Genomic DNA, 25886 nt, shown 5'->3' on the forward strand with positions numbered 1-25886 from the left:
TGGCAAGGGTGCAGGAAGAAAAGGCACTCGATATATTGTTGGTGGGAGGGAAAATTGGTAAACTTCCTAGGAGAGTGCCTTAGCTATACATCAAAATTATAATACGAATGCCGATAACCTTCATGGAAGTGATTACTCTTTCCGACAATTTAGCCTACAGACCAGCAAAAGTGTGAGATAAGCATAAGGTTATCTAACACAGAATTGTCTGTCATATCAAAAGACTGAAAGCAACCCAATGTCCATAAATGGGAGACAGACTATTTTTTTGAAGTATGGTCTATTCATACAATAAAATGTCATAGCCTATAACAAAGAAAGAGGAAATGCTCTATTCTCTAAATTGCAAAAAATCGCCAAGATACTTTGTTTAGGTGGAAAAAAAAAAAAAAAAAAGGTCCAAAATGCTGCACCCTTTCTATGGTGGGGGGGCGGGGGCAGATGAAATCTGCACTGCTATTTGCTTGCCTATGTACAAGGAAACTCTGAAAGAATACATACAAAATAGCCCTCTCCTGCACTGCTGGGAGAAGGAGAATTGTACAAATAACCTTGGAAGACAATCTGGCAGAGTCTGGTGATGCTGAAGCTGTGCACATACTAACTACAGCAATTCCAATGTAACAGATGTGTCCTAGACAAGACACAAAATGTGCGGCTGTGAGACGTGTGCTGGAAGATCTCACGGCAACTCAGCCTGCAGCAGCAACACCAGTGAGCACACAAGGAAGCAGAACAATTCTGAGTGGAAAAAAAAAAACACAGCTGCAGGGTCTGTGGAGTTTGAAGTCATTTACACAGAAATTCTAAAACGTGAATAAAGTATCATTTCCCATGAATGGGTGTATACACATATAAGTGAAAGGTTTTTTTATTGTTATTTATCTTTAGAGACAGGGTCTCATTCTGTCACCCAGGCTGGAGTACAGTGGCCCAATCACAGCTCACTGAAACCTCAAACTCCTGGGGCTCCAGCGATCCTCCTGCCTCAGCCTCCCAAGCAGCTGGGCCTACAGGCTGTGCCACCATGCTTGGCTAATTTTTTAATGTTTTATAGAGATGGCATCTTGCTATTTTTTCCCAGGCTGGTCGTGAACTGGCCTCAAGTGATCCTCCTGCCTCGCCCTCCCAAAGCACTGGGATTACAGAAGGGAAAGTATTTTTTTTAAAGCATACCAACATAATAATAAAGATCAAATTCAGATAAAAGTCGCCTTTGGGAAGAGGGAGAGACTTAACTAGGGGAGGCATGTTTCAATTCTATCTGCAGCACTTTAGACCTTAAGAGGATATAAAAATGATACAAAATAAAAAGGGAAAAAATATTCTTAAGTCCCTAATGAATCTGAATCACTGGAAATCTACGTTGTTTACATCTCCAAGTGTTTCTGATCTAATGACAGTATCTGGACGAAACGACACTAGTCCATCTCAGGTCTCTGCTAGCCTAAGATAATTCTGTAACTGCTTGAAACTAGTTTTGTCATCTGACTTTCCTTTCTAATCAAGACTTCTTAGGTTCCTGCACCATTATATGTAATGGAAGTAACAGCATAGACATGAAAAACAGAGTAACTGAACAATTTAAACTCTTTAGAAAAGATACTTTACACCCTGTATTATTTACTTTCCTTTTAAGAAAAATCAGCAAATGCTAAAAAAAAAAAAAAAAAAAAAAAAACTTGCAATTACTTCCGTTCATAAATAGAGTCATCATTCTATAATTAGCTAAGTGCCTCTGATCTATAAGTAGCTCCCATCTGGTGAAACGTGACAGAAGATTATTTCACTCCATCAGCATCTGACATCTTGAGAAACTTTTGTTTTTACTGGTCTGTTTGTCAGTGCACTGTCGGCTCTACGCCCTCTCCCAGTGACACTCCAGATGACTTCGTGTCAGACCAGCACCAGCAAGAAGGGAGCTGCTCTTCAGTGGGCAGGAAATACTTAACTAACTGTAAGGACAGAGGAGAAAAAGAAGAAAGCTGAAGTTTCAGAGCAGCCTTTCTTGGGTTTCCACTGACGAACAGCTAAGCACGGAATGCAGAAGGATGGGTACAGGTGACCAAAAGCTGGGATCAGGTGAAGAAAACAGAATCATACAGAAAGCTTCGCACTGAATTCCGTAATTGCCGCTCCCGCCTTACGAAAGGGATGGCACTATGGTCACAGAAATGTGGAATAAAAGAGGGAATGGCAAACCGTCAGATGGCCCAACACAATGAGAATGAAATGTGAAGCCAGGAAAATCTGACTTGGACCCCCTGCTTGATCACTTATCGATCATGGTAGCACTTAGCCCACCTGAGACTCAGGCTGTCAGGTGACAAATGAAACTACACACGCCTGTTCTGAGATTAAGAGACAATGATGGCAGAGAAGTTCCTTGTGAGTGTAAAGGGCTTTAGTGAAATGGGTAATGGTGGTGGCTGACGTATAACATATTAAAGCTCTATGCTGGGAAGGCTAAGAAAACTCGACAGTAAAAACTCCCGATCGCAGGACTTCCAGAAGGATCGTCCAGAGGGGAAAAAAGCTCTTCTCAATCTCCCATATGATACAGATGTGGGAAGAGCCACAGTCACTGCCAACAACATGAAAAAGAAAGCACGTGTGTGTCCTGAGCAGCTGGCAGACAGCGGTGGCAGCTACTGGTCTTATCATGGGATCTGAACCACATGCTTTCCTGCGGATGACAGCGAAAGAGACTGAAGGTTGATGGAGGGAGACCTGCGTGGTATAAGACCCACTGCTATGAAGTGTTTCGCCACCCCACTCCTGAGCCCTTTTCTCACAACAGGTACTTGCCGGCAATGATGGACTAGGTGGGTTGGGCCAATCTTCCTGAAGAAGACAATTAGAAAAGCAAGATAACCATCATTCTTCACAGAACTAGAAAAAAAATCCTAAAATTCATATGAAAAAAAAAAAAAAAAGCCCGCATAGCCAAAGCAAGACTAAGCAAAAAGAACAAACAAAAGAAGGCATCACATCATCTGATTTCAAACTATAATATAAGGCCATAGTCACCAAAACAGCATGGTACTGGTATAAAAATAGGCACATAGGCCAAGGGAACAGAATAGAGAACCCAGAAATAAACCCAAATACTTACAGACAACTGACCTTCAACAAAGCAAACAAAAACATAAAGTGGGGCAAGGACACCCTGTACAACAAATGGTGCTGAGATCATTGGTTAGCCTCATGTAGGAGAATAAGACTGGATCCTCGTGTCTCACCTTGCACAAAAATCACCTCAAGATGGATGAAGGACTTAAACCCAAGACCTGAAACTATAAAAATTCTGGAAAATAACATCAGAAAAACCCTTCTAGACATCGGCTTAGGCAAGGACTTCATGACCAAGAACCCAAAAGCAAATGCGATTAGCTGGGACTTAATTAAACTAAAGAGCTTTTCCATGGCAAAACCAGTCAGCTGAGTAAACAGACAACCCACAGAGTGAGAGAAAATCTTCACCATTGATACATCCGATAAAGGACCAATATCCAGAATCTACAACAAACTCAAATTAGCAAGAAGAAACCAAACAATCCCATCAAAAGTGGGCTAAGAACATGAACAGACAATTCTCAAAAGAAGTTATACAAATGGCCAAAACAAACATACAAAAAAATGCTCAATATCACTAATGATCAGGGAAAGCAAATCAAAACCACAATGTGATACGACCTTATTCCTGCAAGAACAACCAGAATCAAAAAATAATAGATGCTGGTGTACATGTGGTGAGCAGGGAACACTTCTACACTGCTGGTGGGAATGTAAACTAGTACAACCACTATGGAAAACAGAGTGGAGATGTCTTTTTTTTTTTTTTTTTTTGACATGGAGTCTCCCCCTGTCACCCAGGCCGGAGTGCAGTGGTGTGATCTTGGCTCACTGCAACCTCCTCCTCTCGGGTTCAAGCGATTCTCCTGCCTCAGTCACCCAAGCAGCTGGGACTATAGGTGCCCGCCACCACACCTGGCTAATTTTTGTATTTTTAGTAGACACAGGGTTTCACCATGTTAGCCAGGATGGTCTCGATCTCCTGACCTTGTGATCTGCCTGCCTCAGCCTCCCAAAGTGCTGAGATTACAGGTATGAGCCACCGCACCCGACCTGGAGGTTTCTTAAAAGAACTAAAAGTAGAAGCACCATTCGATTCAGCAATCCCACTACTGGGTATCTATCCAGAGTAAAAGAAGGCATTATATGAAAAACACACTTGCACACACGTTTATAACAGCACAATCCACAACTGCAAAAATGTGGAACCAACCCAAATGCCTGATAGTGAGCAATGCCTGCGCCGAAATCCAGAAGAAGATGGAAATTCAGAAGGGAAGCCTGGTGGCTGGGGCTGCCTTGCCATCCCAAGGGGGCAGCTGAGGGGCAAGGGAGAACCTCCAATGGCTCAGTGGGAGGAGAGATCCAAGTTGTGGTCCAGGGCATGCCAAGGACGGGGCCCCTGGCAAAACACCCACAAGCAGGACGGAGACCCCAACGGAATGTAACTTGGAGTTAAGAGTGAACTGAAAGAAATAGAAACCTACCTTTGAATGGGCCGCGGGCTGCCTTAAAGTTACCTGGGTGGCTCTGAAAACCTCAAACCCTGAATTTAGAATAAACTGATTCTGGAGTGCTAACACCCTCACGCATGTGGGAGAGGCAAGGGAAAATGCTCCTTGGTAGTGGAAAGCAGAGTTCTAGGAATGAAGTTATTTCCATAGGAACAACTGGGGACCCACAGGAAAAAGAATGAAGTTGGACCCCTACTTCACACTGTAGGCAAAAAATTAAATTCAAGTGGATCAAAAGTCTAAATATAAGAGCTAACACTGTAAACTTCTCAGAATAAAGTATACATGTAAACCTTCAGGACCCTGGATCAAGTCATCATTTCTTACATATGACCCAAGAAGCAATAAAGAGCAAGGAAGAACTGAAATCTGCTTCCACATGGACGGACCTTGAAACCACGACGCTAAGTGAAAGAAGCCAGGCACGAAAGCCCATGCACTGTAAGAGCCACTTCTGTGAAATGCTGACAACAGGCAGCTCTATGGAGACAGGAAGCAGATAAGTGGCTGCCTAAGATGGACAGGGGTGGTGGCAAAAGGGCAGTGACTGCTAATGGGTACGGCATTATTTGTTTTTGAGACAGGGTCTCACTCCTATCACCCAGGCTGGAGTACAGTGGTGTAGTCACAGCTCACTGCAGCCTCAACCTCCCAGGCTCAGGTGATTCTCCCACCTCAGTCCCCCGAGTAGCTGGGACTACAGGCACGTGCCACCATGCCCAGCTGATTTTCTGTATCTTTTAGTAGAGACAGGGTTTCTGCATGTTGTCTAGGCTGGTCTCAAATTCCCAGGCTCAAGCAATCAGCCTACCTTGGCTCCCAAAGGGCTAGGATTACAGGCATGAGCTGCTGCGCCCAGCCAGTACAATGTTCTTTTGGGAGCGATGAAATTCAGAATCTAGATTATGGTGATGGTTGCACAACTCAGTGAACATACCAAAAAAAAAAAAAAAAAAAAACATTGAATTGGACTTGAAAAGGGTGAATTTACGGTATGTGAATTATACCTCAATAACGCTGTTATAAAAAAATTATTTCAATAATTTTTCCCCTAATATAATGCCTAGCGTGAACTTGCGATAACCTGGCACAAGGATGCCAAACATGACCTGAACAAGAACAGCACAACAGACAACAGAACCAGGTTCAAACTCCACCAAAACCACTGTCAAACCACCATGCTGATGACATTCATGAAGACAAAAGTCAACGTTTCTAAAAGAAATTTAACACTGCACAAATAGTATTTCCAGCTTGAAGAAGAAACAACTGCAAATTCTAGATAAAAGCCAAAACGAACTCTAAAACAAAAACCAAAAAGATTAGAGATTCCAGGACTGCACACTACTGCCATGGACGGAATGTGTTCCCCCAAATTCATATCCTGAAATCCTAACCCTTAAGAGGATGGTGTTACGAGGCAGAACCTCTGGGAAGTGATAGGTCATGAGGGCAGAGCCCCCACGAATGGGATTGGTGCCCTTATAAAAGAGGCCCTAGAGACCTGCCTTGTCCCTTCCACCACATGAGGACACAGATGGAAGGTGCCATCTGTGGACCAGGAAGCAGGCCCTCGCCAGACACTGAATGGAACAGTCCCTTGATCTTGGACTTCCCAGCCTCCAGAACTGTGAGAAATACATTTGTTGTATACGAGCCACTCAGTTTATCATATTCATCAGAGCAATCCAAGTAGACTAAGACAACTACCATCACCAAAATTAAGAACCCAGAGAACAGGAACAAATTTAATGGCAGATTAGAAGCAGCCAAAGAGAGAAATAATGGGCTGGAAAGTAACAAGAAAAATAAACCAGGCTAAAGAAGAAAAAAGAATGGTAGGGCTGGACATGATGGCTCACACTTGTAATCCCAGCACTTTGGGAGGCCAAGGTGGGCGGATCGCTTGAGCTCATGAGTTCGAGACCAGCCTGGGCCACATACAGAAATGCTGTCTCTAGAAAAGATACAAAAATTAGCTAGGCATGGTGGCATGTAATCCAACCTAACTTGGGAGGCTGAGGTGGGACGATCGATTGAACCCGGGAGGCAGAGGTTGCAGTGAACCGAGATCATACCACCGCATTCCAGCCTGGGCAACAGAGCCAAGCCTTGTTTCAACAAAGAAAAAAGGTTGGTAAATACAAAAGAGAATAGAAGTAAATATAGTGAGAAAGTCTAACATATATTTAAATGTAGTCTCAGGGAAGAAGGAGAAATGGGGAAAAGCTGTATTTTAAGAAAATGGCTGAAAATTTTTCCCAAAACTTAGAAAGAAGCCCAGCCAATCCCAAGTAGAATCAAATTTTAAAAGAATCCATATGCAGACACAATAAAGTGACGCTGTAGAAAATAAAAGTAAAAGAGAAAGTCGTAGAAGCAGCCTACAGAGACAAGCTGCCTTTTAAATATAAGAGTGAAAGTGACACAGGTTTCTGCTTAACCTCCACATCATCCGAATATTTAGCTATTAAAGACGAAACTCTTTGGGTTAATCCATCTTGCCTATGCTTGAACAAAATTAAAATTAAAATTAAAATGGATCTCAGAAAGGCACGTGGTACTGAAATGGCTGCGAAACACAGCAGACAACCTACCTTCAGCCACTGCTCGGCCTGCTCCTTGCTCTGGACGGCAAGCACCAGCGGGTCCGTGCCCTGCTGAGTTATCTTCAGCTCGTGCTTCTTCTTTTTGCTGTCTTTCGGGATGTACGTAATGTTGCAGCCTTGCAGCGGCAGTTCCATCTGAGGCTGCTGGTCCTTGGAACTTTTATAGCACTGCATTCAACACAACAAATCAACTGATATTATAAGGGAGTTCAAACAGAAACGCTAAGAAACTCTAGCATCATGAAAACATGAGTGCAGGCACGGCATCGGAAGGTCTGAATCTGCAGATGAGCAAGTTCACACACACAGTGCTCTTCACCGACACTTCGCCTCCAAGCGTGAAGAAGCACACCCATTCACTGACTCACAAAAGCTTACTGAGCATCTAACGCTAAAAGTCCCTCCTCTGATACACTTATGATCCAGTGGAGCTTCTCCATTGAATTACAGGAATGTATTTACATAACTAAAAACATAGGCTGGGCACGATGGCTCACGCCTGTAATCCCAACACTTTGGGAGGCTGAGGCAGGTGGATCACTTGAGTCCAGGGATTCGAGATCAGCCTAGGCCACATGAAGAAACCCCATCTATACCAAAAACACAAAAAATCAGCCAGGCATGGTGGCGCGGTCCTGTACTCCCAGCTGCTTGAGAGGCTGAGGCAGGAGGATCCCTTGAGCCTGGGGGCCCGAGGCTGTAGTGAGCCATAATAGCACCACTGCACTCCAGCCTGGGTGACAGAGAGACTCTGTCTCAAACAAACAAAACAAAACAAAACACCCAACACGCACACATAAATCTATATTTAACATGTTTATTTAAATGTATATGTAAAATACATTTATATTTATGTGAATAACATATAAAATATACTATTAGATTTGTTGCAACTCCACAGCCCTAATGAGAGATAATATAATCATTCGGGTACTTTATTGAATAACTGATATTGCTTGGTATCTGCCTATCTCATCTTCTTTCTGAAAGACATAAATTATTTTAGTAAGAGGATAATATCAATACATAGTGTACAAAGCTGATCCATCTACACAACGGACATTCACTCTAAAGATTTCAATTGGTAAGATTAGAACTGAGACTTAACTCAAATGGGTCTTGCTTAATCTTTATCTGTAAAACTGAGAATCAAATCCTTGCCCAAAGCTTTCCCTACCCCCGTTTGTTTACCTGTACTACTTGGGGCCAAAGCATACCTCCTAACAGTCCAAGAGGGCAGATCTGGGTCCTAGAGTGCAGTGGCACAATCTCGGTTCACTGCAAGCTCCGCCTCCCGGGTTCACGCCATTCTCCTGCCTCAGCCTCCCGAGTAGCTGGGACTACAGGCGACGCCACCACGCCCAGATAATTTTTTGTATTTTTAGTAGAAACGGGGTTTCACCGTGCTAGCCAGAATGGTCTCGATCTCCTGACCTCGTGATCCACCCGCCTCAGGCTCCCAAAGTGCTGGGATTACAGGCGTGAGCCACCGTGCCTGGCCCAGGGAGTTTCTTAAACTTCCTGAGTCTGTTTCCTCATTTGCAAAACGTGTTTTGCAGTTATTATTATTTTACTGAATTAAGTTATCAGCAACAATAACATCTGCTACCAAGTGCTGAGTTTCAACATCATATGAGGCATTTCAAGCACCTCAGTCGGCACGGTGGCTCATTCTGCAGATTATGAAACCGGGTGCAGCTGGTTAAGTCACCTGCCTGAAGAGTCAGGCAACCTGAAAAGCGACAGACCAGGACTCCAGCCCCAACTGTGCACGTGCAGAGCCTGCATCTTGACTCTAAACATTCACTGATGAAGGAAGGAATGAATAGACAGCTATTTTCAGAAGGGATTTCTAGAGTCCTTTCCTGGTTTGTTTCGTGTGTGTGTGTGTGTTTTGTTTGTTTGTTTGTTTGTTTGTTGAGACGGAGTCTCACTCTGTTGCCCAGACTGGAGTTCAGTGGCACGATCTTGGCTCACTGCAACCTCCGCCTCCCGGGTTCAAGCAATTCTCCTGCCTCAGCCTCCTGAGTAACTGGGACTACAGGCGTGCATCACCACACCTGGCTAATTTTTATATTTTTAGTAGAGACAGGGTTTCACCAGATTGGCCAGGCTGGTCTCAAACTCCTGACCTCATGATCCGCCTGCCTCAGCATCCCAAAGTGCTGGGATTACAGGTGAGCCACAGCGCCTGGCCTTCCCTTTTGCTGTTCTAAATCCAGTACTTTGAAGTACACAGATAAGAAATATATTTCCTTTTTAAAAACTCAACTGATCTGAAAAGGGAGAAAAAAAATACCTCAACTAACCTCAGATTTTTATGAATGTTTACCATTTGAGATGTTTTACATTTTGAGTACATATAAAAAGAAAGGTGAAAGGCAACTAATTGTACAATGGAAGGAATCAGAAAGGGAATTTTATTTTTTTATTTTGAATTGTGTAAACCTTTGTAATCGACATATAATAACTGTACGTATTCATGGGGTACAGAGTGATGTTTTGATACATAAAATGTATAGCAATCAGATCAGGGTAATCAGCATGCCCACCATCTCGAACACTTATTTCAGAAAGGCAACTTTATAACATATTCTTAAGTTAAATGTCTCACAAGAGATACGCTATCAGCAATAGGACGAACGCTTATTTCAGAAAGGGAACTTTATAACATATTCCCCCTTAAGTTAAATGTCTCACAAGAGATATGCTATCAGCAATAGGACAAGCTGCAATCTGGCAGTCCCAGCAGGCTGGATTTCCTGGGAAGCCGCCTCTACAGCAGACAGCAGCATGCAGGAGGTTAATGAACCGGCGTCCTGAACACAACACCAGGAGCAAGGAGAGGGAGGAGTGGGGTGGGCAAAGATGCCCAGTTTGAGTGGCCTCAGGGATGGATACCACCATGAGAGCTCTGGGGCTGGAAGGCCCCATCAGAGCTGCCCAGTGAGTCTGGGTCTGTACCTCCCACACACACACACTGAATGCAGACCCCTGGGGAGGGAGCTTGGCCTTGGGCCCTAGGCCCCTCTTCAATGCAGACAGTCCCCGAGGTGGGTTCACCAGCCCTGCCAAGGAAATGCGACCTTCAGTCCTGAAGCGGGAATCTGGGTACATCACAGTCCCCACCCCAGAGCTACCTGAGCACAGAAGGAACAAGTTCCAGAAGGAGATATAAAAAAAGCTGTTAATGGCGGTAACTTGTGGGAAGACAGACTGGGAACATTTAGGGGAAGAACATGGCTTTTTCTTTTCTGTGCTGTTTAAACTTGGAAAGCATTTGCTTTTATCACTGTTCATTATTTTTTATGCCAATGGGGGTCATCTGGGCCCTGAATGACAGGTCATTTTTGAAAGGAAAAAAGCTTCATCATAAAAATAACTTTGATTCTGCATTTGACCAAAGACAGTGCTTTCACCTGCTTGTCCACTATTTCTTCTTAAATATTCACAACTACTCTAAGTCGTAGGTATTATCATCCTGGTTTTGAAGGGGGAAAGCTGGTAGGAGCCCAAATGGAAGACAAAGCAGGGGAGAGGGGAAGAAGTCAGGGTATGAGGGAGAGGAGGGCAGGGGAGAGGGACCAGGGACTCAGAGCCCCAAACCGTTAATCCCTACGCACAAGCACGAAGCTTCCCTCACTGGATTTGGAAGCTTCTCTTTTAAATGAAAGTTGATTATGCATTTCTAAAACATTTATATAATATATCCACATCTTGTAGCCATTATATCAGACTGTAAATAAGGACCACATTAATCTTCTTTTTCTCATTTTTTAATATTCCCCATGGCATCATTTTTGGCACGTTCTAAATCTGGGAGAAATTCAGGCCACACTTGTGGAAAAAATATGTACTCTGTTTAAAAAACTGAACAAAAACATTAAAAAATATATAATATCCTAGGAACCTAGTTTAAAAAAAAAAAGATTCCCACAATTCAAAGACGAAGCCTGGATTTACCAAAAAAAAAAAAAAGGATTATCTGTTTCACAGAGTGCTCTACAGAAACATAAATTCTCGTTTTCTAATTAATGATGTAATTTTCAGCAATGTCTCCCCCAAGGTTAATCTGAGGGAAGAACAAAAGGCAAAAACATACTCTTAAAGTTCATAATTCCAATAACCAGCCATGGTTTCTAAAAAAGGGCAGGAGAAAAAAAAGGAAGGTGGACAGGGAGTGGGGAGGAGGGAGGAGGGAGGGATGCCACACAGCGTCCTCCTGGGCTGCAGCCTCCCTGCTGGGGCCTCCACTGGAATAACCCCACAGCAAGGTCCAGGTTCTCCCCTTCCCTGCTTCTCTGTTCCTTACTTGTCTTCCTGTTCTGCCTCTCAGATTAAAAAAAAAAAATTGGCCCCAAGCTTTCCAAAAGAATTTCCTTTCCTGGCTGCTCCCCGTCCCACTTCTATGAGCTGGCTTTGAGGAATCCACTGACTCATTACAAATGAGAAAATCCATCTTGCAACTCCTGGCAAGTTAAAATCTTGTGCATTTCCACAGACGCAAACCACAGGCACTGCCCAGGAATGGGAATGATTTTGTCTGCTGGCTGCTTCTGGAGCTGGGAAACCAGCAACCTTGAACACACAACACGGGTGAGTGCTCCCTGACAGTGCGTGGGGGCCCCCGGCGTGGGACTGCGGTGAGCTCAGGGTACCTGGCTGAGGTCTGAGCGCTGCCCTTCCTGCACAGCTGATGTTAATGGTGACTGGATATAAACTCCATGGCTTTTGAGTGTAGCAATCTTACAAAAATGCAAGCGATTCCAAATGTCTTACCAGCAGCTTGGTGTCTTTGATGACGCAGAGCAACTTGGTCCACTGGCCGAACCGCTTCTTCCGCAACAAGAAGGCGCAGATTTTGGCGTCCTTGACCAGGTCCATGGAGGCCTCCTCGGAGGGCCACTGGTGCCGGGTTTTCTTCCCCTTCCCATCCTCCTCCTCTTCATCATACGATTCGTAAGAGCTGCTCATCGCATCAGAATCATAATCTGTAAAAAATAAACATACACTGGTAAAAGGACTTTTTTACCTTGAAGTTTACCCCTGGGCTCAAGAGCACATCATCATGTTTTTAATCACCAAGTAACTGAATGAAAAAGGGACTTCTGCTCCTTAAAGGAAAAAACAATAATAACAAAAACACAATGCTAAGACTTGGGCAGTGGAAACTCAACGAAAAGTTGAAGTGCCTACAAATCCTGTGTTTATCAAAACTGTTTCTAGACTGTTTCATATGGACCGGACCCTACGCTGACCCGACACTGGCTTGACACGGACTCCTCGCCACATTCTTGCCGGACGAGCGCCATCCTCATTCTGCAGTGTGTTCCGCCACATGGAACTCTTGCCCATGGAGGTCCCTTGCCCTCCTGCGTCCATACCTTTATGTCAAAGTCCTCCTGAGGCTGCAATCTGCCTCTCCCTGCTGGCATCCCCACACGCACAACATCCCTGACACTCAAGATGCCACCAACAGCCACCTCTCCCTTCTGGGGCATCCTTGGAACTTTCACAGAAATGTACGCCTGTCCTTCTAATGAAGCCCATCTCACTCTGTGACACACTGGCATGTATACTGCTGTGACTGACAGTTTCCCAAACATATCGCCCCTCTGTCACCTCAGGGTCTCTGCATGTGCCACGCCCTCTAGCAAGCTTCCTGTCCATCCACTTGCCCTCCTGCCTTTGCCTGGTAAGTGCTCTCATCTTTCGGGATTTAACTTCCTGATATCTCCTCCAGCAAACCCTCCCTGAATCACCAAAGCTGGGTGCTATGGACTGACCTGTGTCCCCCCCAAAATTCAAGTGTTGCAGCTCTAACCTCAATGACTGTATGTAGAGATAGGGCTTTTAGGAGGTTACTAAAGTTAAATGAGGTCTTAAGGGTGGGGTCCTAATCCCACAGGTCTGGTGGTCTTATAAGAAGAGAGAGAGACCTCTGTCCCCACCATGTGAGGACACAGTGAGAATTTAGCCATCTGAAAGCCAGGAAGAGGCCTCACCAGAACCCAACCGTGCTGGCGGTCTAACCCGGACTCCAGGACTGACGAGCTTCTGCTGTGGAAGCCCCGAGTCTGAGTCTCCACATGGCCCACCACAGAGCGGATGGCAGCACACCTCAACACTGACCCCCACTGCGGGCTGTAAGCCCCCTGAAGAAAAGGAGACCATCTTGTTGGAGGTGATCTCCCCAGCACCTAACAAAGTACCTGGCACAGGGCAAGTACCCAAATAACTTGTAGAAGGAAGCACTGTTAAATGTATTTAAAATACACTGGCAAAGCCCTCGGTAGGGTGAATGGCGTAGTAAAAGTGCTTCCTAAATACCGGCGACCGTCTTTCCTCTCATTACTTTCAGCTGTGCTGGGTGATAAGCTCCCTGAGACAGGATCTGATTCATCTCTGAATTCCCCTCAGCCCCCAGAATCATCTGGAATACGTTTCTTTTTCAAAACATACTTCAGGGATGAACACCTAAATGATAAATGAATGAGAGATAAGGAGAACAATGGCCAATGCAGTTGGCTGTGCAATGCAGCACAAGTGCCAAAAAGCGCAGAGTCTACACAGAAGAGAACTCATATCTTTACTTGCTGGAAACTGGAGTTTAAGTTGTACTCAGTAATCATGTTTGTTTTATAATTTCCTTGCAAAGATTCAATATGAACAGGGAGGAACGGAAAGATTTAAAGTTTAAGTTGAATTTTCCACAATGAAAAGTCATCCAGGAGGCCAGGTGTGGTGGCTCACACCTGTAATCCCAGCACTTTAGGAGGCCAAGGCGGGCGGATCGCTTGAGCCCAGGATTTCAAGACCAAGCCTGGGCAACATAGCGAGACTCCATCTCTATAAAGAGTAAAAAGCTAGCCGGGCATGGCAGGGCCCGCCTGTGGTCCCAGCTACTCAAGAGGCTGAGGCAGGAGGATCATCTGAGCCCAGGAGTCCGAGGCTGCAGTGAGCTGGATCCTGCCACTGCACTCCAGCCTGGGCAACAGAACAAGACTCTCTTTTTTTTTTTCTTTTTTTTTAAGTCCAGGAAGGATTTTAAGCAAAAACTAAGGAGATTGAAGAGGTAACTTTGGCAACGGCACTAGGAATGGACTGAAGAAGGGACGAGGTAAGAAACAGGAGCAGCTCAGAGGCCATGAGGGACGCGATGAGGGCTGACTCAAAGGTTGGAGGCGAACAGAACGTCCTGGTCTAGGTCACAGGTCTCTTCCCCGATTCTCCCCCTGCTTCACATCACCCCTCCGCCCACAGGTGGGTCATTCTCACTGGCTCCACATCCCCCTCCAACTCACCCCACACACCCATCAGCACCTACACCCACCCAGCACCCCCGCTTCACATGGCAGCCACAGGTGGCTACTTACATTCCAATTTTCATTCAAGTCCCACATGTCAAGTGGATACTGGGGGCCCGGGGGAAAATCGCTCCCCTTGCTGCCAAAGCTCTGCTGGACGGGGGTGGAGGGGCGAGAGCTTTACAGCCTAGGGCAAAATGCAAGCTGTCATGGAGCCGGGAACGAGGGGCAGCTCACGCAGGGGCACAGGCAGAGAAGATGTCACTTTAGAGCCAGGCCTCGAGACAAGCTGTTGCCAACCAGAGGAAAAAGTCTGAGAAGGAGAAATGCAGTGAGTGAAGGCACTGACAAGCATCAGATGCTGCCAAGGCGCAGTGGGTCCCTCTCAGCTTCTGGATAGGACGTGAGTGAGGCCACAGAGCCAAGTCCATGGTTACCCTTGGCTGTGCTAGGAAGGGGCAGGGGGCTTCTGGGGCTGACAGGGTTCTACCCCTGGCCTGCATGGTGGTTACACACATGGCTTCTTTATAATAAATCATTGACCATATACTCATATTTTATATACTTTCTGGTAAATAGATTTTACAACAACAGGGTTTTTAAAACAGTGAGCATGGCTAGAACAAGGGTATGTGGGAGGAAACAATGGAACATGAAATGAGAAGACAGGCAGAGGCCAGACCGCAGATCGCGTGCTGTGCTACGATCCAATGTAAACTGAGGGGTTCTGGAGGGGCCATGGACATCACCCTAGCTTTATTTCAGAAAGATTCTCATAATGGCGTGGAGGACCACACAGCCCTCAGGGCTCGGCCACTTGCTGGAACATCAAGTTCAGTAAATAATGAAGTAAAGATTTAATGAGTCAATTAGCTATAAATGGGAAAACTACCTTTGATTTCACTCATTCGACAAATATGTTGTGAGCTCTACTCTATGCCAGGCACTTTTTAAAAATTATCTATATTTACATAGCAGGTGCTAGGATAAAGCCATGAAAAGTCAGGCCTGCTCCAAATTTACAAAGGTTTCTCACATCCACCATCTCACTGGACCTCCCAGCCACTTGGAGATGGGCACATAAGACATTAGTCTTACTCCGAGAAAAGGAAGAATGAGGCTCAAAGACTACAAGAGTCATCCAGGATCACAGGCTTGGACTGAAACGTGAACCCAGGCCTTCTGCTTTTAAACGGAAAAAGTAAACTATGTTCTAGCAGCCCTTTCACCCTTGGGAATGAGTTGAGGTCTACAGTTATGAAAAAGACAATTAAGTTATGTCTTGCCTTCTTCTAAAAGTGTAGAAACAACAGACCGATTTTTAGAAAAACCAGCCAACTTAGCAGCAAACAAGGAACAGCCAGAAGTTACCGAGCCTAAAGGATAATGAACTCTCCGAAAAGTATGCTTAGCGATGACCCAATCAAGAGAAGAGACTCTCACTCAGGATATCGCTTGGTAGCTCCACCAGCCAGAGCTGTGGTCTAGGACTTTGAGAAGTTCACCGTCTGGAGGACTGGGGTTTTGGATTACATTAAAAGGTAATGAACGCTTTGTGAAAAATTATGAAAAACTCAGAAATGGGGAGCAGGGAAAAGAATTCCTGATTGCCTTCTAGTCTTGTAGTAAGTGGTACAGGTATTCACAGAGAGATGAACAGGAAGGTTTTATTTCAGGGGTACTCAGAGGGGACACTGATTAGACACCATCAGGTCCATCCCATTCAGATGTCTACACTTCGTGTAGAGTAAGGCAGCAGACCAAAGGGCCAACAACAGAAGCGTGTGAACTCTGTTGAAAGGACGTTGTTGATTAGAAAATGCTCTTTGTATCAGTCAGGGAAGTAGGACTCTCCAGGGAAAATAGAAGCTATAGGAGATAGACAGAGAGTTTAGACAGGACTCTCCAGGGAAATAGAAGCTACAGGAGATAGATAGATAGATAGTTTAGACAGATGGATGGATAGACAGATGCTCAGGCGGAGGGATGGATGGACGTATGAATGGATGGACAGGTGGATGGGTGAGTGGCTGGAAGGAGCGAGGGAGAGAAGGAAGGAAGGAAGGGAAGGAGGGAGGGAGAGAAGGAAGGAAAGAAGGGAAGGAGGGAGGGAGGGAAGGAGGGAGGGAAGGAAGGAAGGAAGGAAGGCAGGCAGGCAGGCAGGCAGGCAGGCGGGCGGGTGATTTATTAGGGGGCATGGCTCACGTAATTTACGGAGACTGAGAAATCCCACAACAAGCCGTCTACCAGCTAGAGACCCTAGGATGCTCATAGCACGGCTCAGTCCGAGTCCAAAAACCTCAGCATCAGGGAGGCAGATGGTGAAACTCTCAGTCTGAGATGAAGGTCTGAGAATCCAGGAGGAGGGGAAGTGGGGGAGGGCAGCGGTGCTGGTATAAGTCCTGGGGTCCCAAGGCCGGGACGCCTGAAGTTCTGACGTCCAAGGGAGAAAGATGTCTCCCAGCTCAGGGAAAAGAGAGGCCCATCGGCTTTCCTGTATCTGTCCTCTCTGGGCCTCCAGCCTATCGGACGGTGCTGTCCACACTGAGGTTGGTCTTCCCCGTGTGGGCCACTGAGACCCACACGCCAGTGATCCCTGGAAACACCTCACAGATCCACCCAAAAATAATGCTTCACCAGTTCCCTAGGTCCTCCTAATCTAGTCAACTTCACACCTCAAATTCACCACCACACTCTCCACCAGAAACTAGCTTCATGGGCAGGAATTGCTATCATAGTGTCGTGCTGATGAAATTAAGGAACACTCCAGTAAACTACTATTTTTAACTATAAAATGTTCATTCCAGAAAAAACCTGCATAAAAGCAATGGCAATCCCATACACACTGCACATCAGAGCCAGGAACGGTGCCCTGAGAAGGCGGTTAGGGTGTCACGACTTTCTAAGGGGCCATGCCTTCTCTCCACCCAAATTACATAAGAATTTCTTTAAAAAGCACACGAACCACAGACAAAGGTTAAGTGATGAGCAGGTGTTCTCAAGGGGACTGGATGGCCACGGAGACCCTGCCTTTTCGTTTCAATGCACTGGTTTTGCTGAGGCCATAAGCAGGAGACCCATCAGGCCTCTGTCTTGGTTTCTGACCTCACTTTTCAGAAGCAGTGGAGAGAGGCTGGCAGAAAACACGGCTCCTCTGGGGCAGGAGCTGTGGCCATCATTTCTCTTGAAGTTCTAGTTCTGGGCACAAGGCTGAGCAAGCACAATATTAGATGTTTCACAATTAAAAAAAAAAAAAAAAAAAAAAACTTGAATTGAAATTCAGCATAGAAAAATCAACAGAACAAAGGAAAGGAGTGGAAAAAGCACAGCCCTGCATCTATCAGTAAGTGTTTACTGAGCGCATATTACCTGCCAGATGCAAAACAGACAAAAGCCTTGGCCCTCTTTGTTCTCACACTTGGGTGAGGGGAAAAGAGAGGACAAACGGGCTATCGGAGAGTAGGGATGTGTCCAAATAACACAACGCTGCAGTCCGGCTCCTTTCTGGAGCTCCTCCGTCAGGTCTCACTGTCGTTTCGTAAGAACGATGGCGGTGCTTTGCAGCTGTGTAGCGTTTTCAGACTCACAGAGGGCTTTCTCCTCGATCCTTCCGGCCGCCCCACACAACTCTGTGAAAGGCAAGGCATTTGGAGTGCAGAGAAAGGTTCTCCATCCCACATCGTCACTTTGGCAATATCATTAAACAGTTTTCTACTTGAGATTCTTACAGGATCAAAATACAAGAGCTATTTAAGGGCCACGAAGTTTTGAACAATGACTATCCTTCTGCATTACAGATGTTCTGCTCTTTCATGCTGCTGGGACGGTATAAAAGGGGCTGGGGTTGGCGGTGGAGGGCAGTGAGCAGGGGAGGAACAGGTGGTAGGTAAAGGGATGAGGAGAGAAGCCCTTAGAAGAACTCTGGCTTTAACTTTTGAGTGGGATGGGAAGCCACGAGAAGGCTGTGAATAGAGTAGAGATCTGACTTATGTTTGATAATGGCCAGTCTAAGTCCAAGATCTCACTCTAGAGGAATAGAGTAAGTCATTTAACTTATTTGAAACTCAGTGTCTTTAAGATAATCTTGTCTCTCTGAGAGTTATTGTGAGGATAAAATGAGGGACACAGGATAGCTCCCTGTGAACCTGAAACTCCAGAAGCAGGTGTAACGTACTTGTGCACATGCCCATCCAACATCGGGGCCTGAGGAAGTGGGTGCTCATTATCAAAAACCAGCGGCATTACATAATGTATTTCATACACACACACACACACACACACACACACACACACACACACACGCCCCATAACATCAGAAATGCCATTTCAACCAATCCCCCTGGAGGAGGGAGAGGGAAGAGGGCAAAACAGAGGAATCAGAAAGCTGAAAATAAACCTGAAATCTACGTCTGAAACCAAAACACCCAACGAGTGTTGTAGTGCGTTTATGCTATGTCAACGCAGCTAACTGGAACGCCACTTCCATTGCTCTGTATAGTCTGGGGTAGGGTTGGCCTCAAGAGAAGCTGTGAGGGACCCGGTAGGAAAGAAGGAAACAAGTAGGCCCATCTCTGAGGCCAGCACAGGGCGCCAGGCCCTGCGGAAGCTCTGGTACGCTGCACACCCTGCTGGTGTGGGGCAGCCATGGGCTCAGGTCCCCCAGCTGCTTGCTGCAGGCTCTCCTGCTTCAGTGTTTTGGACAACTCCAGAGCCAAGGGTACCTGCATCTTGTGTGGGTCACTCGTGTCACTGAGTCTGGAGGAACTCATAGATGAGTTGCAGTTTGACCTCATGGGTTTCCATTTACCCTTGACCTCCTGCGCTTCACGGCCAGCTTTCCTTCCAGAGGGTGGGTCCTACCAGGTGCTCAGGCCACAGTCACCCACAGACTTCAACAGCTTCCGCAAGTGTGCAAGGCTAATCTAGAATAAGTCTTCTATCCACATCGTAATGGTTCTGCTTTTCTGACGAAACCCTAACCGCTCCGCAGGCTGGTAATGGACACTCTGGCAGGTTCACCCAGCGGAGGTGAGTGTGGACCTCTGGGAGTCTGGAGCACGGCTACACCATCCTTTACAGAGAACCACCTTACTTCTGAGGAACTACTTTCGGCTAGCGAAGCCCTGGCAGAGACGTCAGGCTTCACCATGGGGCACCAAGAGAAGAGGAAACCTAAGCCGCCCTGCATGGCCCACAGGCTCTCTGACCCATGAAGGGGCACTCCATCCTCAAATCAAAGCGGGTGTGTGAGAGCAGGCTGCATCCACGCCAGAAGACGTGAGCGAGCAAGGAGCCCTTAGTCCTGTGCGCTGCCTCCTCCCTCAACAACCATTCACGAACGCTGCCTAATGGTTTAGTTGGATGACTGACAATGAAGAGAAACATGATTAAAAAACAGGTAACAAACAACTGGTATGCAGAAGATGCTGTCAACAGACCTTCACAAATGGGCACATGATGTAAACAGACCTCAGCAGAAGAGGATCTTGATACTCGGGTAAATACCACCACCTACTGTATCTACATCAGTCAGCCTCATTCCCCATACTTGGGTAAATACCACCACCCACTGTATCTACATCAGTCAGCCTCATTCCCCATACTCAGGTGAATACCACCACCCACTGTATCTACATCAGTCAGCCTCATTCCCCATACTCGGGTAAATACCACCACCCACTGTATCTACAGCAGTCAGCCTCATTCCCCATACTCGGGTAAATACCACCACCCACTGTATCTACAGCAGTCAGCCTCATTCCCCATACTCGGGTAAATACCACCACCCACTGTATCTACAGCAGTCAGCCTCATTCCCCATACTCGGGTAAATACCACCACCCACTGTTTCTACATCAGTCAGCCTCATTCCCCAGACTTCTTGTCCAAATGGGCTCATGTACATGTGGACATGATGGCAGGAATAGAGGTTATGCATGAACTCAGCAACACGGACTTCACTCCTGGAAATTAATCCGACTCCAGGTACTTCCGAGTACCCTACCTGCCAACAGCAGACGCCAACATCAACCTCCCCACCCCACCCCTACGCCCTGACACCATCCCTGGGATATCAGCTGGCACCTCATGGCAGGTTGTTATCACTGGTCCACTTCCATCATGAAGAGATCATTAAAATAAATTTGCCTTCTGGGTCCACAGGGCCTTAGGGAATGTCCCGTTCTCCACGATGGGATCCCCACACCATTGCTTCTGACCAGGGAACTCATTTACAGCAAATGAAGTACACGACAATGGCTCTGTGCTCAGGAAATTCACTGACCTTGCCACAGTCTCCAGCACCCTGAAGTCGCTTGCCCAATAGGTCAAAATACATATATTTTTAATATCCAGTTAGAGTGCCAACCAACTGGTGACAGCTTGTGGGCTTGGGGGCAACAGACTTCAGAGTATCTTCTGGCAATATAGGTTTTGACTTGGTGGTACTGTTTCTCCCACAGCCCAGATTCACAGCCCAAGAATCGAGGGGTGAAACGCGAGGAGCCCCCTCTCCCTATCACCCCCAGTGACCCACTAACGAAATGTTTGCTTTCCTTCCCTAAAATGCTAGACTGCACGGGTCTAAGGGCAAGACAGGGCAATGGTTTCATTAAACTGGAAGCAGAAGCTGCCACCTGGCCACACTGGGCTCCTCATGTCAGTAACAGGCAAAGAAGCGGCTCCGGCAGTGGCTGAGGTGACGGACCCCAACCATGAGGAAGCCGTTACCCCACAGTGGGATTACCCCACAGTGGCAGTAAGGAAGAACACTCAGGGGACCTGGAAGACCCCCTGAGTGCCCCCTCTGTGTTCTCACACCCTCTGATTAAAGTTAATGAAAAGTCATGGCCATCCAATACAGAAGTGCTACTGAAGGTCCAGACCTTTCAGGAAAGGAAGTCGGATCACCCACCAAGAAAAAAACCATGACCAACCAAGAGGTTTGCTGAGGGCAGCGGGAATACGAAAGCCCAGTAGAAGGAAGTGGTCGATTCTAGCCATGAACACTGACCAGGTGTGGAGACTGAACCTGTTCTAGGCTTTTCTTCCTTGTTTTGATAAGAATATAACTGTGTACACAGAAATGAATTCTTCTTCCTCCCTCTCCCAGGCCCCTACCATCTCACATAAGAAGCGCTAACAGGAGTAAACCTTGTATTAATATCTTGCAATCTGGTTTACAGGCTCTAGAAGAGAATGGATGTCATCCAAATGTTGGACAAAGGGGCTCTGTCTCCTCTGTGGGGAGTTGGGGATTTTCTGTCACCTGGGTGATGGTGAATTATGTTAGGCTCAACCATGCGCTGCTCGTCTCTACTTGGAAACTCAGTGTGGCTAAAAGAGGTATGCATGGGTACCAAGTTGACCAAAGATAAACTGTGGTGGTTTGCTACTGTATCAGCCTAGCAAGGCTGGAATCACACTTCCCAGAATTCCCTTTCTTAGATGATTCTGGGCTAGGGTGGCCCTGAGAGAAATCTGGGAATGATGTGGAGGGCAGAGGGAAGCAGTGGCCCCAGACTGCAGGTTGGCACGGGGACAGGGACTGCTGCAGCTCACGTGGGCTGTTGCCGGTCACCCGTGCCATCAGGAGAGATGCAGGCTCCCGTCTGTCTGTCCCTCCTCTTCCCCAATCCTCATCCAGCTCTCTTCCCAGCTACCAGCCTGACCAGACACAGCAGAAACTGCCTGTGCTTCTTCCAAGGAAGAAGTTCTCACAGCTGCACACAGCCTCATTCCTTCAATAAACTCCTCCCTCCGTGACATTTGAAACGGATTGGCTTCTCCGATGAGACCACAACTCACATAGGTTCGACAAAACCATCTCAAAGTTCGTATCTAACCGAGGGCGGTACGATCCTGAACTGAGCAGACAAGTCAACCGCCGGCTGTTGCTCTGCAAGGGAGGGGCGGCTGTGTCCTAGGGCCATCAACTGAGCGTCCCACGGCAGACGTGTGATTGGAGAAGCCACTATGCATCATCACTGCTGTCTCCTCTTTCCCCAGGCCTGAGTTCCCCAGTCCCCTCTTCTTCCGGACTCAGTGGCTGAGGAACAGCACCCCTGAAGGGGCTGTGATCCGCCAGCTACGTGCAGCTCCTCAGAATGAAAATGACCGACAGCCCCCAAAATCAAACAATCCCCGTTTCCAGCCTTGAAAGTACCCTGCAGGGGGAAGGCCAGAGACATACGTTCCAAATGCTAGAAAATACCCTCAAGAAGAAAACATACTTGTCTTTACTCACTGCCATTACAAAGAAAGGAACCCAGTAAAGTTCTGAGTTGTATCAAGACATTTAATTTGTTTTCTAATTAATCTACTATCTTCTTAAAGAGTTGATAAATTATTCTCAAAACTGAAAAATCCATGACCACCTTATCAGAACTATCCCTTTTCTCATCCAGAGCACAACAACTGTGTATTGACGCTCAGCCCAGTCTATGCCTCGACTGCTCCAGAAGCTAAGGAGACAGGCGAGGAGGAGCAGCCGGCGCTCTCAGGGGCATGCAGTCCAGCTGGCCTGGCTTCTCCACAGCCCTTCTCCGCACTCAGAGAAGCATGCCAACAGGGGAATCTCCTGTAACAACCGCCTTCCAATCATCAAGACAGATCCTGCTTTGGTGGAATAGCTGCGCTCGTAGACTGCCAAGGAGAGAAAGATCTGAAATGCAAAGTCTCTATGTGGTGGGTAACAGTATAACAACGTTGGGGAAAAGGAAAGCATTTCCCTTGGGAGACAGATAAGGCTGGAGACCACACACAGAAGCCTCCTGAGTACAATCAGCAACCACTCTGTCACTTTCCACTTACCTACCTTTCATTTTTAAAACGCAAGCTGGATTCCGTAAGTTGACATACATTCAGGTATTCAACTTTCTTATGAGATGGTAGCTCCCTGCCTGACAGATACTGAAAGGAGACATGGAGCCACCAATTCAAAAATGAATTCCGGAGATTCAACATCAGCACGTCACGCTTCATCTGAACTTGAAGCTGGGTACTAACAAACAGGTACTTCTGAGTGCTACCAACAGGCCACTAACTGGGGCCAGGAGAACCAGGGCTTAGGCAAAAATCATCTAATAGAACCTGTACCCCCAAAAAAGAAAAAACCAAAAGTCTATGACCAAGATGCCTGTTTGTGTTGTACCCAATTATTTCCAGCCCGACAGCCAGCCTGGTGGAAACTGCTCTAATCGTGGCAGGATGGGTGCAGCTCAAGAAGGTCAAAGACTAAGGAAGTGGGGGCTGTAGCACACACCAAAAAATATACCACAAATTGCCATTTCTCTTCTGCAAAGATGATGCCTGTTGCCACAGTAATAAGCATTCACTACCTTTGAGTCACAAGGAAGACAGCAATTGGAATAGAGGCTTGTACGTGAGTGTCCTTCCTTAGTCTTGGTGTCCTTCTCAAAACCTTTCCTGTACTGACAACCTCTTTGGGTTCAAAAAGCACTTGGCCCGTGGTGGTTTATAATGCCCAGTTCCCCTTCCTACCCAGAAAGGGGACAGGCTCTACAACAGTCCTGCCAATCACAAAGGCAGCATGCTGGGCGGGGCTGGCCACTCACTTGATGTGATGTATTCCGGAGCTTTTCCGGGGCTCAGCGGCACAGCTTCCTCATAATAACCTTCTGGGAGGGAGGACGTTGGCAATGGCGGAGGCCCACTGTCAGGAGGCTGAGGAAGAAAGGAAAAGCGACACAGAAATTAGCGCGACAGTTAGAAGGAAATTCTGGATTTCCAATTAATGAATGTGGCCAGTCTTTTCCTCTTTCCTTTGTAAAGTCTTCGGAAAAGAGAACCTCATCCTACAAAGAGGTTTGGAAGGCCGGTCCTGATGTGTCTCTCTTACTTTCCTGCGTGCATTCATGCCCCAGCCCCAGCCACATGCCGTCCGGTCCACACCAAATCTCCAGGTTCAGCGTGCGCAGCAGTCTCACTGGAGTATCCACGACACAGAATTCCCCTTCCCCCATGTAGGACTGGGCCTGTTCAGATGCTGCTGCCCCAGGGGTCTGAGACAGCGTCTGCGTTCTCCTTTATCCCCACACACACCAACCCTCGCAGGCCTCAGACGCAGACTCTGGGACTCCATGGCCCTGTCACAGGCGGTGGCCTCCTGGGACACAGATGCTCAGGTGCACCCAGCACTCATTACAGAGTGAGCTGGTGAGCCACACTGGCTGAGTGCATGAGTGAGGCCTGCCCACATTCTCACTATATCCCTACTGTGTGCTAGGAAAACTTCAAAAAAAAAAAAAAAATCAGCTGGGAGCCACTCTCTAAAACAAAGTAGAAGTTATTCTCCAGAGATGGAATCTACTCCTTATTAAAACCAATCATGTCACTTTTTTTTTCTTTTTTTTTTTTGAGTTGGAGTCTCGCTCTGTCACCCAGGCTGGAGTGCAGAGGCACGATGTCTGCTCACTGCAAGCGCCACCTCCCGGGTTCACGCCATTCTCCTGCCTCAGCCTCCCGAGTAGCTGGGACTACAGGCGCCCGCCACCACGCTCGGCTAAGTTTTGTATTTTTAGTAGAGGCGGGGTTTCACAGTGTTAGCCAGGATGGTCTTGAACTCCTGACCTCGTGATCCGTCTGCCTCAGCCTCTCAAAGTGCTGGGATTACAGGCGTGAGCCACCGTGCCTGGCCCATCTTAATTTTTTAACAAACTCAGAGACTGAAACCCTCTCTGGTTGTGAAGCCACAGCCTTAGAATATGGACAAGCTGGGGGCTCACTCCATGCCTCAGGACAACCTACATCCCACCTGGCCTTTAGGACTCTGCTCGGGTCCCCTCTTTTCTTAAATGTTCCTGACGGCTCTGAACCACCCCAGCCTCTCCCTCCTAAGACCATCTACAGGACTTGTTGGTGTGTCTCTCACTGGTTCTTCTGCCAACAGAGGCGGCTGAATGGCAGGAAAGCCAGCATTCGCCCAGCATCTGCGATCTGCCCAGCACTGTGCTAGACACTTCTGCACTGGCTACAGGAACGTCAATCTATCCATGCAGGAATCCTTCAGGCAACGCATTCTATTACACTATATTTTACAGATACAGAAGTTGAGGCTCAGAATCTAAATCTGCTCAGACACTAGTAACTGCCAGCTGGAGTTTTCAAACACCAGGTCTGTCTGTTAGAGACCTTTTTAATATTCATATTCTCTCTCTCCCCCCTTTTTCGTAGGAACAGCATGCAACAATTTCCCACTACCTACATTCTGTAAACAAGCTGGGAAGAGGTATGTCACAAGGAATGGAACAGAGCAGAGGCCCCAAATTAAAATCTACTCAGTTACAGTTTCAAGTAGAACAAGGTTCTATTGAAAGTATGGGGCTGTTGTGTTTTTTTAATGTAAACTCTCCAGAAAGTGC

General features: G+C 46.8%; 1 protein-coding gene across 5 annotated transcripts in view; it reads right to left on the reverse strand.

The window, feature by feature from the left end:
• AFAP1 (actin filament associated protein 1) overlaps positions 1–25886 on the reverse strand; it is a 117397-nt gene that overhangs the window by 75403 nt on the left and 16108 nt on the right. For all 5 annotated transcript variants that reach the window (XM_031664750.1, XM_031664753.1, XM_031664752.1 and 2 more), the window contains exons 3-5: positions 24081–24189; positions 11978–12189; positions 7187–7366 (exon numbers count right to left, since the gene is read on the reverse strand). In XM_031664750.1, the coding sequence (XP_031520610.1) occupies positions 7187–7366; positions 11978–12189; positions 24081–24189 (501 nt within the window). The remainder of the gene's footprint in view (positions 1–7186; positions 7367–11977; positions 12190–24080; positions 24190–25886) is intronic.

The sequence above is a fragment of the Papio anubis genome, chromosome 3, assembly GCF_008728515.1.
Source record: "Papio anubis isolate 15944 chromosome 3, Panubis1.0, whole genome shotgun sequence".
Classification (NCBI taxonomy): Eukaryota; Metazoa; Chordata; class Mammalia; order Primates; family Cercopithecidae; genus Papio; species Papio anubis.